Source organism: Zeugodacus cucurbitae, chromosome 3 (genome assembly GCF_028554725.1).
Source record: "Zeugodacus cucurbitae isolate PBARC_wt_2022May chromosome 3, idZeuCucr1.2, whole genome shotgun sequence".
In the NCBI taxonomy this organism is placed as follows: Eukaryota; Metazoa; Arthropoda; class Insecta; order Diptera; family Tephritidae; genus Zeugodacus; species Zeugodacus cucurbitae.
In genome coordinates this window covers 19,993,688-20,007,062 of record NC_071668.1, presented here as the reverse complement: position 1 = coordinate 20,007,062, position 13,375 = coordinate 19,993,688, and the positions used below count along the sequence as shown (strand labels likewise).

At 31.5% G+C, this 13,375-nt stretch overlaps 1 protein-coding gene across 1 annotated transcript in view; it reads left to right on the top strand.

Annotated features, from left to right (window-relative positions):
• Positions 1–13,375, top strand: part of LOC105216393 (insulin gene enhancer protein isl-1) — a 66,943-nt gene that overhangs the window by 40,189 nt on the left and 13,379 nt on the right. Inside the window, exon 2 of the mRNA XM_011190863.3 lies at positions 13,120–13,309. Within this exon, the coding sequence (XP_011189165.1) occupies positions 13,120–13,309 (190 nt within the window). The remainder of the gene's footprint in view (positions 1–13,119; positions 13,310–13,375) is intronic.

The following is a 13,375-nucleotide window of genomic DNA, read 5'->3' as shown; positions in this document are numbered from 1 at the left end:
TTCAAATTGCAACAATAAAATAATAAAATAAAATAAAATGTAGAAAGGGTTGCCAATAACAAAAAAATAAAAAACACAAACAACTACGAATAGTTAACGCCAAATAACAACAACGGCAAAATGCCTAAAAACGATAAAGCGTATGCAAAAATGGTAATATGCGATGCAAAAAAAAAATAATATAAAAACAACAATAACAAGAAAAAAATGAAAATAAAAATAATAAAATTCCGAACAGGCGGCAGCACTATGTCCATATTTGGTGTTTTTCATAGTTGTTGTAGATCCAAGCTAATAGCATATTTGCCTATTTTGAGATTAGTTCATTGAAAAAATTATAAATCTGGTTGGAAACAACTGTTAAATGCATTTACAATTATATCCGATTTGAGGTTATGTTTTTTTATATATATATTTTAAGATTTTGTCTGAAAAATTTAACTAAATGAAATCTAATAAATAATATCGAAAAATAAAGTATTCAAAAGCGGAGTATATTTAAACGAAATATTGAAAATAATAACAATATCTAGCCGATGTGAATCCCAGAAGAGGTTTTTATGAGAAAAGGCCTCTCGGTTTTACAATTAACTTTGGCTACAGACTGATTTTACTTCCATTGAGTTCTGTAAAATTCAAATTTCTTGCTATTATGTGCTTATTACATGTTTATAAATTCTCCTTTAGTACTTACTTTATTTTATATTCGTGTTAGAGTAGTTTTGCTGTATAAGGATCCTTAAATTAATGGATAGTACTAATTTAAGAACCTAGGAATGCAGTTTTCTTATACAAGTTACATCAATTAACTGTAGAATTCATATAATTCGTACAATAACACTAATTAGGAGAAGTAGGGTGAGTTTGCAGTCTGCTTTCAAGCCTCAAAGTACCCGGTAATCGGTTCTCTTTGGAAATATACTCGAATTTTGTCACAAATGCCAAGCATTCAGTCCGCTATCATGACTAAAAAGTCTCTTTACCCGGTTTTTAATGGAAATAGACCTAAATATTCACTATGCTGCCGAGTTTTGAAACTTGAAACACCCGGTAATCGGTTTCGGTGAAAATTAACCAAATTAAAATTAAATTTTGCGGGTTAAGACGTATCTTCAGTATGCTGACCCGACTTAAAACACCTTCTAGATGGTTTTTACTAGAAATAACCTCTAATTTTTACCCTGCTGTTGAGTTTTAAAAATTTTAATACCGGTTACCGATAATCGGTTCTTGATAGCAATCAAACGTTAAAATTTTGTGAAATAAGACAATTCTTCACTCTGTTCTCCCCACTTAACCACATTGCAGTTGGTTTTTAATGAAAATATGGGCAAATCTTCATTCTACTGACGAGTTCTATAACTAAAAATGCCCAGTAATCGGTTCTTATTAGAATCAATTGCATATTTTGCGCAGTAAGTCGAATGTTCAGTTTACTATCTGGTCTTAAAGCACCCAGTAGCTGGTCGCTATTGGAAATAAAACCAAACCTTCAATTTGTCATCTGAGTTTATATTAAAAACACCCGGTAATCGGTTTTTGATGAAAATAAACCAAAAATTCTATATTCTTTATCTCCACTACCAGAAATATGATCTAAATACTAACTAATTCTAGGTTATGTAAGTTTAAAAATGTGTGTGATATAGTTATTTATCAGATGCTCAGCGGAGCTGCTTTTCATTTTTGTGGTCCTCCATCTTTAAGTAAGTTATGCTTATGATTAGCTCTACCTAAAATTATGATTTCTTCAGTAAGAACAATGGAAAAAGCTAAAATCTAGTGGCACTAGTTTTAACGTGAATTTTTCTCTAGTCCAATACACTTTTAATATCCTTCTTTCCACTAAAATGGGTCTTTAAAAGTAAGGTTAGAGCATTTTTCATTTAATTTACTGGAAGAAGAGTGAGCTTGCCTCCTACAAAAAACAACATTACTTTTTCCGTTTGTTAAAATTTCTTGTCAAAATATTTCAATGAACGCGCCTCCCTCCTGACAAGCGCACACATACATCACTTTGTGTCAAACAACAACAGCAACAACAATTGCCAGCCGATAGCGAGGCGGAAAAAAGTCGCAACAAGCCGGCAAAAGCCTACAAGGTAAAAACCAGCCGACAGTTGCTGCTTGGTACTTACAAAACGCTTAATAAAATGGAGAAAAACCAAACGAAGGCTGAATTGCACACGAACACACACACATTTGCATAAATATATATGAACATGCCTAGTTGAGAAGAGGTGGGCGAAGGCATGCATATGAGTGTGAGTTTGAGTATGAGTATGTGTGTGTGTGCTTGGTGAGCCAACAAGACGTATAGTTATGTATTCAAGAAAAACACGACAAAATGCGTGTAATTAGATAAAATAAAATGTAAAGTTTGTAAGATACGCTTTGACGCGTCACGAGCAGGCGCAGTCGCAGTTGGTAGTGGCGTGAAGTAGCGCTTGGACAAAGCGCTTGGATAGTGAGTGAACAAGAACACGCCTTCGCACAGGCGTACAAAGACAAATCTCACAACAAATACTATGTGGACATGTGTGTGTACTTAAAAGTGATGATAAATATGTATGTGTGTGTGTCTGTATGTATATTTTTTGCATATTATGTATAGACTTACATAGTTAGGTAATAAATATGTATTTAATAATGCTTGCAGTCAAGGTATTTAGGGTTGCGAAATTCTCTAAAGATATTGATTTAATTTTAGAGTATTAAAACAGCGTTACTCGGCAGTTTACATCTAGTTAGCTTATGGAAACCTCATTAAAGTGTTAAAACTCCCTTTACTTCTATCTCAAACTGTTTATACCAGTTTATATGATTTATACCAGTTGAATGTTCGATTCGCCACTCATCAAAATTTCGCCAAATCAATATCTTTAAATATATTAGTGCATATTAGAGCTTTTAAGCAGAAAAATATTAAAATTCAAAATATCTCATTCAAAGCTTGGCCTTAACAATAAGAACATCCCTAATGTGGTCACTTTTTACTACACCAGAGTATGTAGATATTTATGGTCATTTTGCAATTTGAATTGTTGTGACGGCTTATCGCAGAAAAATAGAAAAATCATAAAGCTAAAATGAAAAGTGGAAACCACAAGCAAGCAAGAAGGTGGAAATAACAACAACTACTGAAAGTTTATGTTTCTTGGGCTTGATTTTTCTACTCAATGCTTATGTAGGTATGTAAATATTTATGAAAATGTGTTTAACTTTGTACTGAACTAGTTTAGCTTTGAATTTCTCATAATAAAAAACACTAAAATTCAAAGATTTGTTAAAAAATGAGGAAAAACCTAAAAATATATTATTAATTATAATTTTTTTTTAATAATAATCAGTGTAAAATGTCATGAAAAGTGAGGAGAATAAAATATATATTATTTAAAATATTTATTTAAAAGGTCAATCACATTGACATTGTTCCAATTTGTCTTCTCAGTATTGTTTTGCTGTAGTTTTTTACGGAAATCTTTATATATATTTTAACGAAAATAATTTATAAACACAGATCTGCGAACAAAGCACAAAAAATATGTCCAACAAAGTTGATTTCACACATTCAATAAATTTAATTATGACCCAACTATATATTTTTAAATCTTAATACTCAAAATTCAATATTTTTCTACTGCCAGCTCCAAAAATGCATATACAATTATTCACTTCTTTATTTATCAACCTCACTACCAACTACAATCTTGCAAAGTTGCCTCAAATAGTGCACTCTTCAGCATAAACGCCACCACAAACCAAGTTAACCGCAGGCAAACTCTATGTAGTAGCCGATAAAACCCTCCACACATCTTTCTACTTTGCTGCTCTCGAGAATTTACACTCATTTTGTTGGTAAAGAGCTCATATACAAACACAGATACAAGCTTTTGCTCATATAAAGTAGTGTATGAGTGACCTAATAATTTGCATATGTTGCATGGTGTTTGCAAAATGTTTGCCACAGTGTTGAAAAGACCGCCGGAAAAGAGAAAATGGCGTTAAAGTCTTGATTGTAGGGTTAAATTGTCTTTTGGGTATTATATTTTCTGCTATTTTCATTGAACTTGTACTTAGCTAAATATAAATTTTCATAATTCATAATTCATAAACTCGAGTTTATGGTATATTTTGGAGTTCAAGGTTAAACTCAAATCGTAAACACCGAGTTTATATTTTTTCTTTTCTTATATTTTCATTGAGCATTTTCTTATAAATATAATTTTTTTTCATAAACTCGAGTTTATGATATATTTTGTAGTTTAATGGTAAACTCAAATCGTAAACACCGAGTTTATATTTTCTATTTAAATTTTCTTATATATTAATTGAGGTTGTATTTATCTAAATATAATTTTATCCCATAAACTCGAGTTTATGGTTCATATTGGAGTTTAATGTTAAACTTTAATCGTAAACACCGAGTTTAACAAGAAAAACATTTACTTAGACACGCCTTTACCACCACTTCCTTTAGTTAATAGAGATAGAATCCAGAAAAAAATCTTAAACTCACCCTTAACACCATTTACTTGGCTTAATGAAGGTATATTTTGAAAAAAAAATTTACTCACTCATTTACTTAAAAATTTTTGCAGCACAGTTTATCTAAATATAATTTTATCCCATAAACTCGAGTTTATGGTTCATATTGGAGTTTAATGTTAAACTCTAATCGTAAACACCGAGTTTAACAAGAAAAACATTTACTTAGACACGCCTTTACCATCACTTCCTTTAGTTAATAGAGATAGAATCCAGAAAAAAATCTTAAACTCACCCTTAACACCATTTACTTGGCTTAATAAAGGTATATTTTGAAAAAAAAATTTACTCACTCATTTATTTAAAAATTTTTGCAGCACAGTTAGCTGCTTTATCGCTTCAATTTCATGTAAGCTCTAAATTTATTAAATTCTTCAATAAGAATACTCAACAGTTGTCTTTAATATGATTTAACATATATACTAATTACTGTAAATTAAAATATAGATTTATCAAGAAAAAATTAAAAAATATCAAGAAAAAATATACAATAAATATAAATATAAATTTAAATTTATCAATTCTGCATCTCTACTACTTACTTTCAACATGACAAGTGTTGCAGTCAACTCTTAATCCACCCTATACTCGTATTCAACAAAAAATACAACAAAAGCAAAAGATAAAAACAAAAAAAAATTACTCGCTTGTGGATTGTGTATACAGAAATGCTCCACCATACGCTCAAATTCCCATTATAACCACAATGGCAGTATCGGCTATATGCGCCAGTGGCCAACGCATTCACCACCAAATGCCGGAAATACAAGTGCGCGCTTCCCGTTACTACCGTTACCCCAACCAACCAACCTCCCACTAGCCACACAACCCTTGATACCCCGTGTACGCCACGCGAAATTCCCGCTTCAACCGCTGCAACATAAAACCACTGTACCCACCGCCCCTCACCAAAAGTACACGCAGAAGCCGTCAGCATGGCTGCCGTTAACGTTAAAGAGAAATTCTTAAAATGAAAATTAAGCAAAAAAAAAAATGGCGAGCAACTGTTGCGGCTGCGGTGTTTATGTTGTTGTTGTTGTTACTTTTATATTGTTGCCCACAGGGGGGTGTCAGCTTATAGCCTGGCGCAGAGTCAGTCGGTCTGTTTAACAAATGCGAACAAATATGGGGTCGACATACTTTGAGTGGGCGCCAACAACAACTACTGTAACAACAACAATAATTAAGGTAGTATAACTACCATTTGAGAGCACACAGTGTAACAACAACAACAACAATTTCTACTATATATGTACATATATATATATTATTTTGTATAATCCCTTATCCTTTCGGTTTTTGGTTGTTGGCTCCACGCATGCACTGCGCAGAATCCATCCATTGGCTTGTTGTTGTTGCTGTTGTTGTAGTCAGAGGCATTCATGCGAATTATGTGATTTATATGGAGCTATAAGGATATATTTGTATATATATCTACCGAGTAGCGAATTGTTAGCAAAAGCCGATGTCACTGCCGATGCTTGCCGACGGTCAGTCACGCATAGTTGTTATTCGGGTCGTGTATCTAACAGCTACAGTTACATGTGGGGCGAGAAAAATCATGTTAAAGCTACTTGAAAGGGACAATTTAACAAATTTGTAACTGTTTTTTCGGCATAAAAAAGTGAAAAGTGGTGAAGAGAAGAAAAAAGAAGATAATGTTGCTTTGGAAAATATAACGGTTGTTGAAAAAACTGTGAATGCATGTTATGAAGAGGTGTTTAAGGATATTTTGTGTGAACATTTGCCTATAAAAGGGTGTGTGACGCACTTTGTTAGTGGTTGCTGAAAGCTTGAGAATTGTAGGTAATTACGTAGACAATTACAAAACTAGCGAGTTAAAAGACAGTTAAATAAAATATGATACAATTAAGATTAATATTTAATAATTTTAATAAATCTAATATTTAATTAATAAAATTCTAATTTTTATGTCTTATTAAATCAGTGACAAATAATTTAATTAATAATAATTTACTACAAATAGTATTAAGCCCAACTAGCTTGAGTTAACCCGACGAAGATGACGTTAGGCCATAATGACCTGAGTGTTATACAAATTTAAGTATTTAGTCGATCATTATGAAACAAATTGATGTGGCAAAAGTGGATTTTAAATTTATTTACATATTAAAGATACCGTTATTCAATAAATATTCATTAATATTAAGGTTTCTGATGGATGCTTTGATAACCCGCACAATAAAAATATTCAAGTCTTATGGTGTCGTTCTCAAAATTATTTTCACCACCCAACGGAGTTGAATATGATTCAGAATTTAGTATTTTCTTCTAGAAAATATATATAATAATAGTTTTCATCGTTTTTCTGAAATCTGGCCAACGTTCTCATCAACATATCCATATGATATATAATATATAGTATTTATCTTTCTTAAGAAAACTGCTGTATGAGAACTATTTTCTCCCAAAAATATGTCAACCTAATCTGTGTGTTTGAGAAAAATTCTTGGAAAATCATTGATTTAAGTCATCAAATTACATACGGATGCTCAGACTGTTATATCTCAGTTATAACATTATTTTCGTCCAAAATACCGATCTTAAAGAGCTCGTGAATGCTCATAATATCCTGTTATACTATGACTGATGAACAAACATCCGTTACTTAACTGTTCTTAGGTCTCCTCTTAGTCTCATGTATCCATATTCTCAAAGGGACGGAGATGGACTTGCATTTTCGTGGGAAGCACTTGTGAAAGACCTTTTAGGTGCGGAAAAAAAGAATAGATAATCAGATTTTATATCCAGATATCTCGAAAAATCCATAATTTTTATTATTAATAGGTCTAATGTGAAATTTGAGGAACCATATTAGGTACATGATTGTAAACCGTTCTGTGGTCTTAAAACCCGTTCTGTGGTCTAGTAGCTTGACGGCTTCATTTGAGTGGCCTCTGCTATACGGGCTCAATCATTTCGTTATTTTTGAATAAAGTTTAAGCGATTATTCCATTTTAAACACAAAATCTTCGCTTTAACTATTTTGTTTCAATTCGACATTAAGCCGTGAAACCAAATTGCTTACTAAGCTAAGTTGACCAAGCCTTAAAACGACTCTTAAAAAACATCTTATTATAACCGAGTATAAATATAGAAAAATTGCAATAAAATAAAACTCCAACAAATGCAATAAAATTGAAACGAAGAACAAAAATAATGAAACAACAACAACTACTACTACGTAAAATCCCCAACAATAGCATCGAAGATCCAACCAATGCGCCAATACTACGCGTACTCTTCCACTCACAAGCGCGAATAATATACACACACATACAAACCTACGTATAGCCACAAGCAAATACAAAGTGCACAAAAGCAGAAATGGAGGGCCGTAACTTTGCGCTAACAACAGCAACAAAAACATAGCACAATAAGAATGATGCTACACACATACTCATATATGTATATAAATGAAAAGCGCACACACACAAGCGTAAAAAGAGAAGAATAAGACATAAAATACAAATGTAGATATACACACAAGTCCACAGATATTCATCCATTCACGCAACGTTTGGCTTGGCATCGCACCACACAAGCATCCACTGGCACTGGCACTGGCACAGGCACAGTACACCCTTTGCTCCCCTTTTCGCACTTTGCACTCGCCTACTCTGCCTGCGCTTGTTGTTGCTGCTTTCACGTGTTGTTGTTGTGCGTTTGCGTGTGTTTTTGCTTTTTTTCTGTGTGTGTTTGTGAGGGAAAAAATCTTGTCTGCTCCGCCTTCATAAATAATTCATGGAAGCAGAAAACGCGCAATAAAAGAGAAAAAAAGCAAAAAAATAAAAGAGTAAAAACAACAACAACAAAAACAAAAAAATCAAAAGCGACAAATGCCTGTTGTAGAGATACTCACTCAAGAAGGTAGACACTTGTGAACGCACACAACCTTACAGACACATAAGCACTTGCCTCTCTGCTAGTAAGTCTGTTAGGGCGGTTTGCTGTTGTTGGCGTTGCTTGCTTTACACATGGCAGCCCTGCGGTTGCTCTTTGGAGGAGCAGTTTGTGGCTGCTTGGCAAATGTGCGTTTTGCTGCAAAAAATGGAAATAAATTGCAACAACAACAATACTACACACAAACAGTAGTGGTTGGCGCTTGGTATAGCTGATTTACTATCTGCCAAAATGAAATTATAAAAAATGTAAATGCGTCAGCAATAAATTTAAATTTAGAATTTTTTAATAAATTTCGCTTTAATTTTTATTTTTTTATTTTTATTTTTCATTTGAGGGAGTATAAAGACCGTCGCTAATAATTCAATAATTCAAAGATGAAGCGTTTTTAGAGCAAAATATACTCTAAAAAGTTTTTATTTAATAAACAAACAGCTGTAATGCATTTAAATTGTTTTCAATTAACACTAATTGAGTCAAAATTAAGTGCTTTATCATTATATATTTAACTGATAAATTTATAATTGATTTTTAAACTCTCGCAACAAAGTGGCTATGCGAGTATAATGTATCTATAAAAGTAAAATTTGGCAGTAGGGATCGCACAAGGAAGGCGCATATTTGGAGGTAATTTTCTTGGGAAAGTGGGCGTGGCACCGTCTTCAAATAGATTTTTTGCATGTATATCGCGCAAACCAATAAAGCTATACAAACCAAACTTTCCGCACTCGGTTCTCATACGTACCCCATCACACACAATGAAAATAAGAGAAATCGGATAATAACCAGGTCCACCTACCATACAAAGGTTGGGTTGAAAACTACTAAAAGTGCGTTAACTCACTAACGAGAAACGAAATATACAAATTTTACATAAGAAATGGCAGAAGGAAGCTGCACTGAGATTTTTTTACAAAATGGAAAATGGGCGTGGCATCGCCCACTTATGGGTCAAAAACCATATCTCAGGAACTACTCGACCGATTCGAATGAAATTCGGTATATAATATTTTCTTGACAACCTGATAACAGAGTTAAAAAGGAGCTAAATCGGTTCACAACCACACCCATCTTCCATATAAGGAATCAATGAAGATAGCGAAATAAAACTTTACACAAATACTGTTATGATCCGTGGCATCACTTGTAAAAAAATTGTCGAAGTCTTTTCAAGGCCCCAGATATCGAATATGTTGAACTCAGCGCCTTATGGTAAATTTTAACTGAAAATATGGGTAAATCTCTCAGATATTTTAATGTAATTTAGAGAGAATCTTTTTCTTCTAATAGTGTTTTTCTGTGCCAAAAATGTTTAAAATCGGGTCATATCTACCCCCATATACCTAATTATAGGGTTTTCAAAAATACGGTGGGCTATATTCCGCATATATCGGTTAATATCTGAGATATCTTAGCAAAATTAAGTGAGCATATAATCTTAGATATAATGTATGTATGTTAGTGATGAAAATTAGTGAAATCGGTTCAGGAATTACCTCAGCCCTCATATACTATATATGATGATTTTCATTATTCTATTAGACTTTATGCCGAATATATGAGTCAAATCGTGTGTTATTTTAATAAAGCTATATAAATAAATTTCGAGAGTATAAATTGTTCGGTTGCCTCGGAACTTAGCATTTCTTTACTTGCTTTTATAATATTTGAATCAATGAATATCTTTTAATATTTATAATTACTCAAAAAACATTAAAAATTTATATTATTTCACTTCAAATAAGAATTATTAATTTATTTCATGAAATAATAACCTCGAAAAATCAAAAAAAAAATTAAATTAATATTTTACAAATCTATAAAGTTTGACATAAAAATATATATTTTATAAAAATATATTATTTAGACACATATTTATTTATTTCTGCGTTTTAAACAGACCTCAAAATATATTTTTCGCTTGAAAGAATTTAGGTTTTCGCTCTAACCTTAAATATTCGGCAAACATTAAACACCAACAAAAAGAATACCAAGAAAAAAATAAAATGCAAATAGACACAAATTCGTATGCAGCAAGATATTTCCAAAAGATAAAAATGTAGAACTAAAAGAAAATCAGCAAAAAAAAACACCAAAGATTTCCAACAGTTAAATGAAAAATACAAAAAAAAAAAAAAGAATTTTGACTGCCTCGCTGGCAATTCGGCCGGATAAAACGGCATTTAAAAACATTTAAGACGCAAGCAAAAAAAAAAAACGCAAAAAAACTCAAAAAAAACTTGCAACATGACATGCCCGAACTTTTTGTGCCATTACAAACACACAGACAACACAAACTTGTGCCAAAATGCTTAACGCAGCAAGCAAAGCAAAAGTCCTTATACCAAATCACACTTACATATTTACCAAAAAAGAATAAAACTGAAAAAAAAGTATTTCCATTGAGTTTAAGCAGCAAGCAAGTCCGCCAACTTTGTTAATCCTTCGTGCTCGCCTTCCTTGCAAGCGCTTTCAAGCACCTTTCTGCTGCAGATTTTTCGTTTTCTACATTTTCCGCCATTTTGATAAAGCGAGGTGCAGATACATATGTACAGGTTTGCTATGTACTGCATTGATTTTTTTCTCCACTACTTACTACTTCTCTCCTTGCTATTGCTTTGCCACTATTCCCTTTCGTAATTTCGCCAGCTATCCACCGGGACGTATACTTAACTTTCTTGCATTCCCTCGACAAACTAGTAACTGCTACGCATTTTGCTACTTTTGTGCTTCAATACAGACGAGTATATAAAGTTTTTTTCTTAGCTAAATGTGTATCGCACATTTTCCACACTTTTGCAAGTTTGCCTTTATTTAGCGCCTGCACTTGCTTTTTAGTTTGAGTGTGTGTGTGTGGGGGAGGGGTGTGTGAGTGTAGGCAAGGTAAGTTCGAAAAAAATTTGCCAGCTCGCAAAAAGCTAGTGAAGAAAAAACAAAACTGCCACTAAAAGTACGTTAAATGTGCGTAATAACGTTGAAGTTTTCATTTCGTTTATTATGAGGGATGGCACATTCCACTTGCCAAGTCCCACAGGCGGAACTACAACTCATGTCTGGCTATCTCTTCTCTTTCGCTGTGTGTGTGTGTGTAATTTTTGCTTTAATAGAAATTTAAGTTTTGTGTGGAAGTAAGTTTTTATGGCAAACTGGGCAGAACTTGAGAAACAAATTTAAGTATGTGCATACTAGGGTGGTACGAAAATATGAAATTAAATAAAAATTATTTAAATAAACAAATTTTTAATTTTTTTCGTTTTTGTATACTAGGGTGGTACTAAAATATGATATTAAATTAAATTTAAAAAAAATATTATCAATTTTTTTCGTTTTCAGTGACAGTTAAGGAGTCAGTTTTTGTAGACTACAAATACTGTTATCATAACTGAACGTGCTTGAAGAAAAATGTTAATTTTTCTGTACTGATAGAAAGTTTAAAATTGTCTTGACCTTGATAAAAATTACCTCCAATACGGTCTCAAACATATATTTAATATTTTTGGTCAATATTATTATGAGATTTATGATGTATGTAATGAAATAATTTTTTTTTGTAGATAATATATGGTTTTTAATATTTAATTTAATTTAATTTTCAAATATACAACAACAACTAAAACTAATTTGGCAGTTATCAAATATAAAAATTTCTATATTTGACTTCATTCCTCGGCATATACGGAAGTAAATATTATAATCGATTGTATATTAGTAAATATGTATATATGTACGTCTGTATGAAATATATATGTATATACTAACAAATTTATTTTTGTATATTCATATTTTCTATCTGTCTATCCGCCATTTTTTTCCTATAACCTCAAAGAATTTAGCTGAAAAGTATCAACAATTCAAAGCGAACAAACTCGTTTAATATTTTTCGGCAGCGAGAATTTATAATTCATAAATATTGTATACGTCAAAAGTTTATGATATTATGCAAAACTGTATTTTTGTGGCAAAAAAAATGCGAAAAAAATTTAAAAAATTAAATGTCATAAATTTCAGAAAACTTGAAAAAATAGTTGTGTTTGAAAAATTAGCATTTTTAAATTTTTTTCGAATAACTAATAGCGCAATTAATTATTAAAACCGCAAAGCAAAAATTTGGCAATAATGTACTTTTTGAGTATTTCGAAAAATAAAAATAGTAATATGAATATTAATTGATACAAATTGAATGAGCATAAGATTACTGTAATATTTTTAGACAAATGGAAAAAATTAAAAAAAAATTAAAATTGAAAAAAAAAATATTACAAAAAAATTTTTGAATATACATATATATTTTGCAACTGAAAACTAATTAAAATAAAAAATTTAAAAAAATATTTTGAAATTCCTCGAATATGAACTACTAAGTTGCGAATATTATTAAATTTTTAATAATTTATTTTTAAATAAAATATTAATTATTATTTCTTTTTCTAAATTAAATTAAAATAAAAAATAAATATTTTTGAAATTTCTCGCAAGTAGTATATAATAGATTTTCCGAATTATTTAAATTTTTAATATTTTATTTTTCAATAAAATAAGTATTATTATTTACTTTTCTATTTATTTTATTTATTAATATTATATATTAATGTATTTATTTCCTCTATATATCATTAATTATTATATTTCCTTTTCTTTTTTTTGCAGAAAAACAACGTCTATCACTTTGTGTCGGCTGCGGCGGTCAAATTCACGATCAATACATCCTGCGTGTTGCCCCCGATCTGGAATGGCATGCGGCCTGCCTCAAGTGTCAGGAATGTCGACAATTTCTGGACGAAAGCTGTACGTGTTTTGTACGTGACGGCAAGACGTACTGTAAGCGTGATTATGTTAGGTGAGTTGGTACAAGCAAATATCTACATACATATGTATATATATCTACATATATTATAAGCAATCA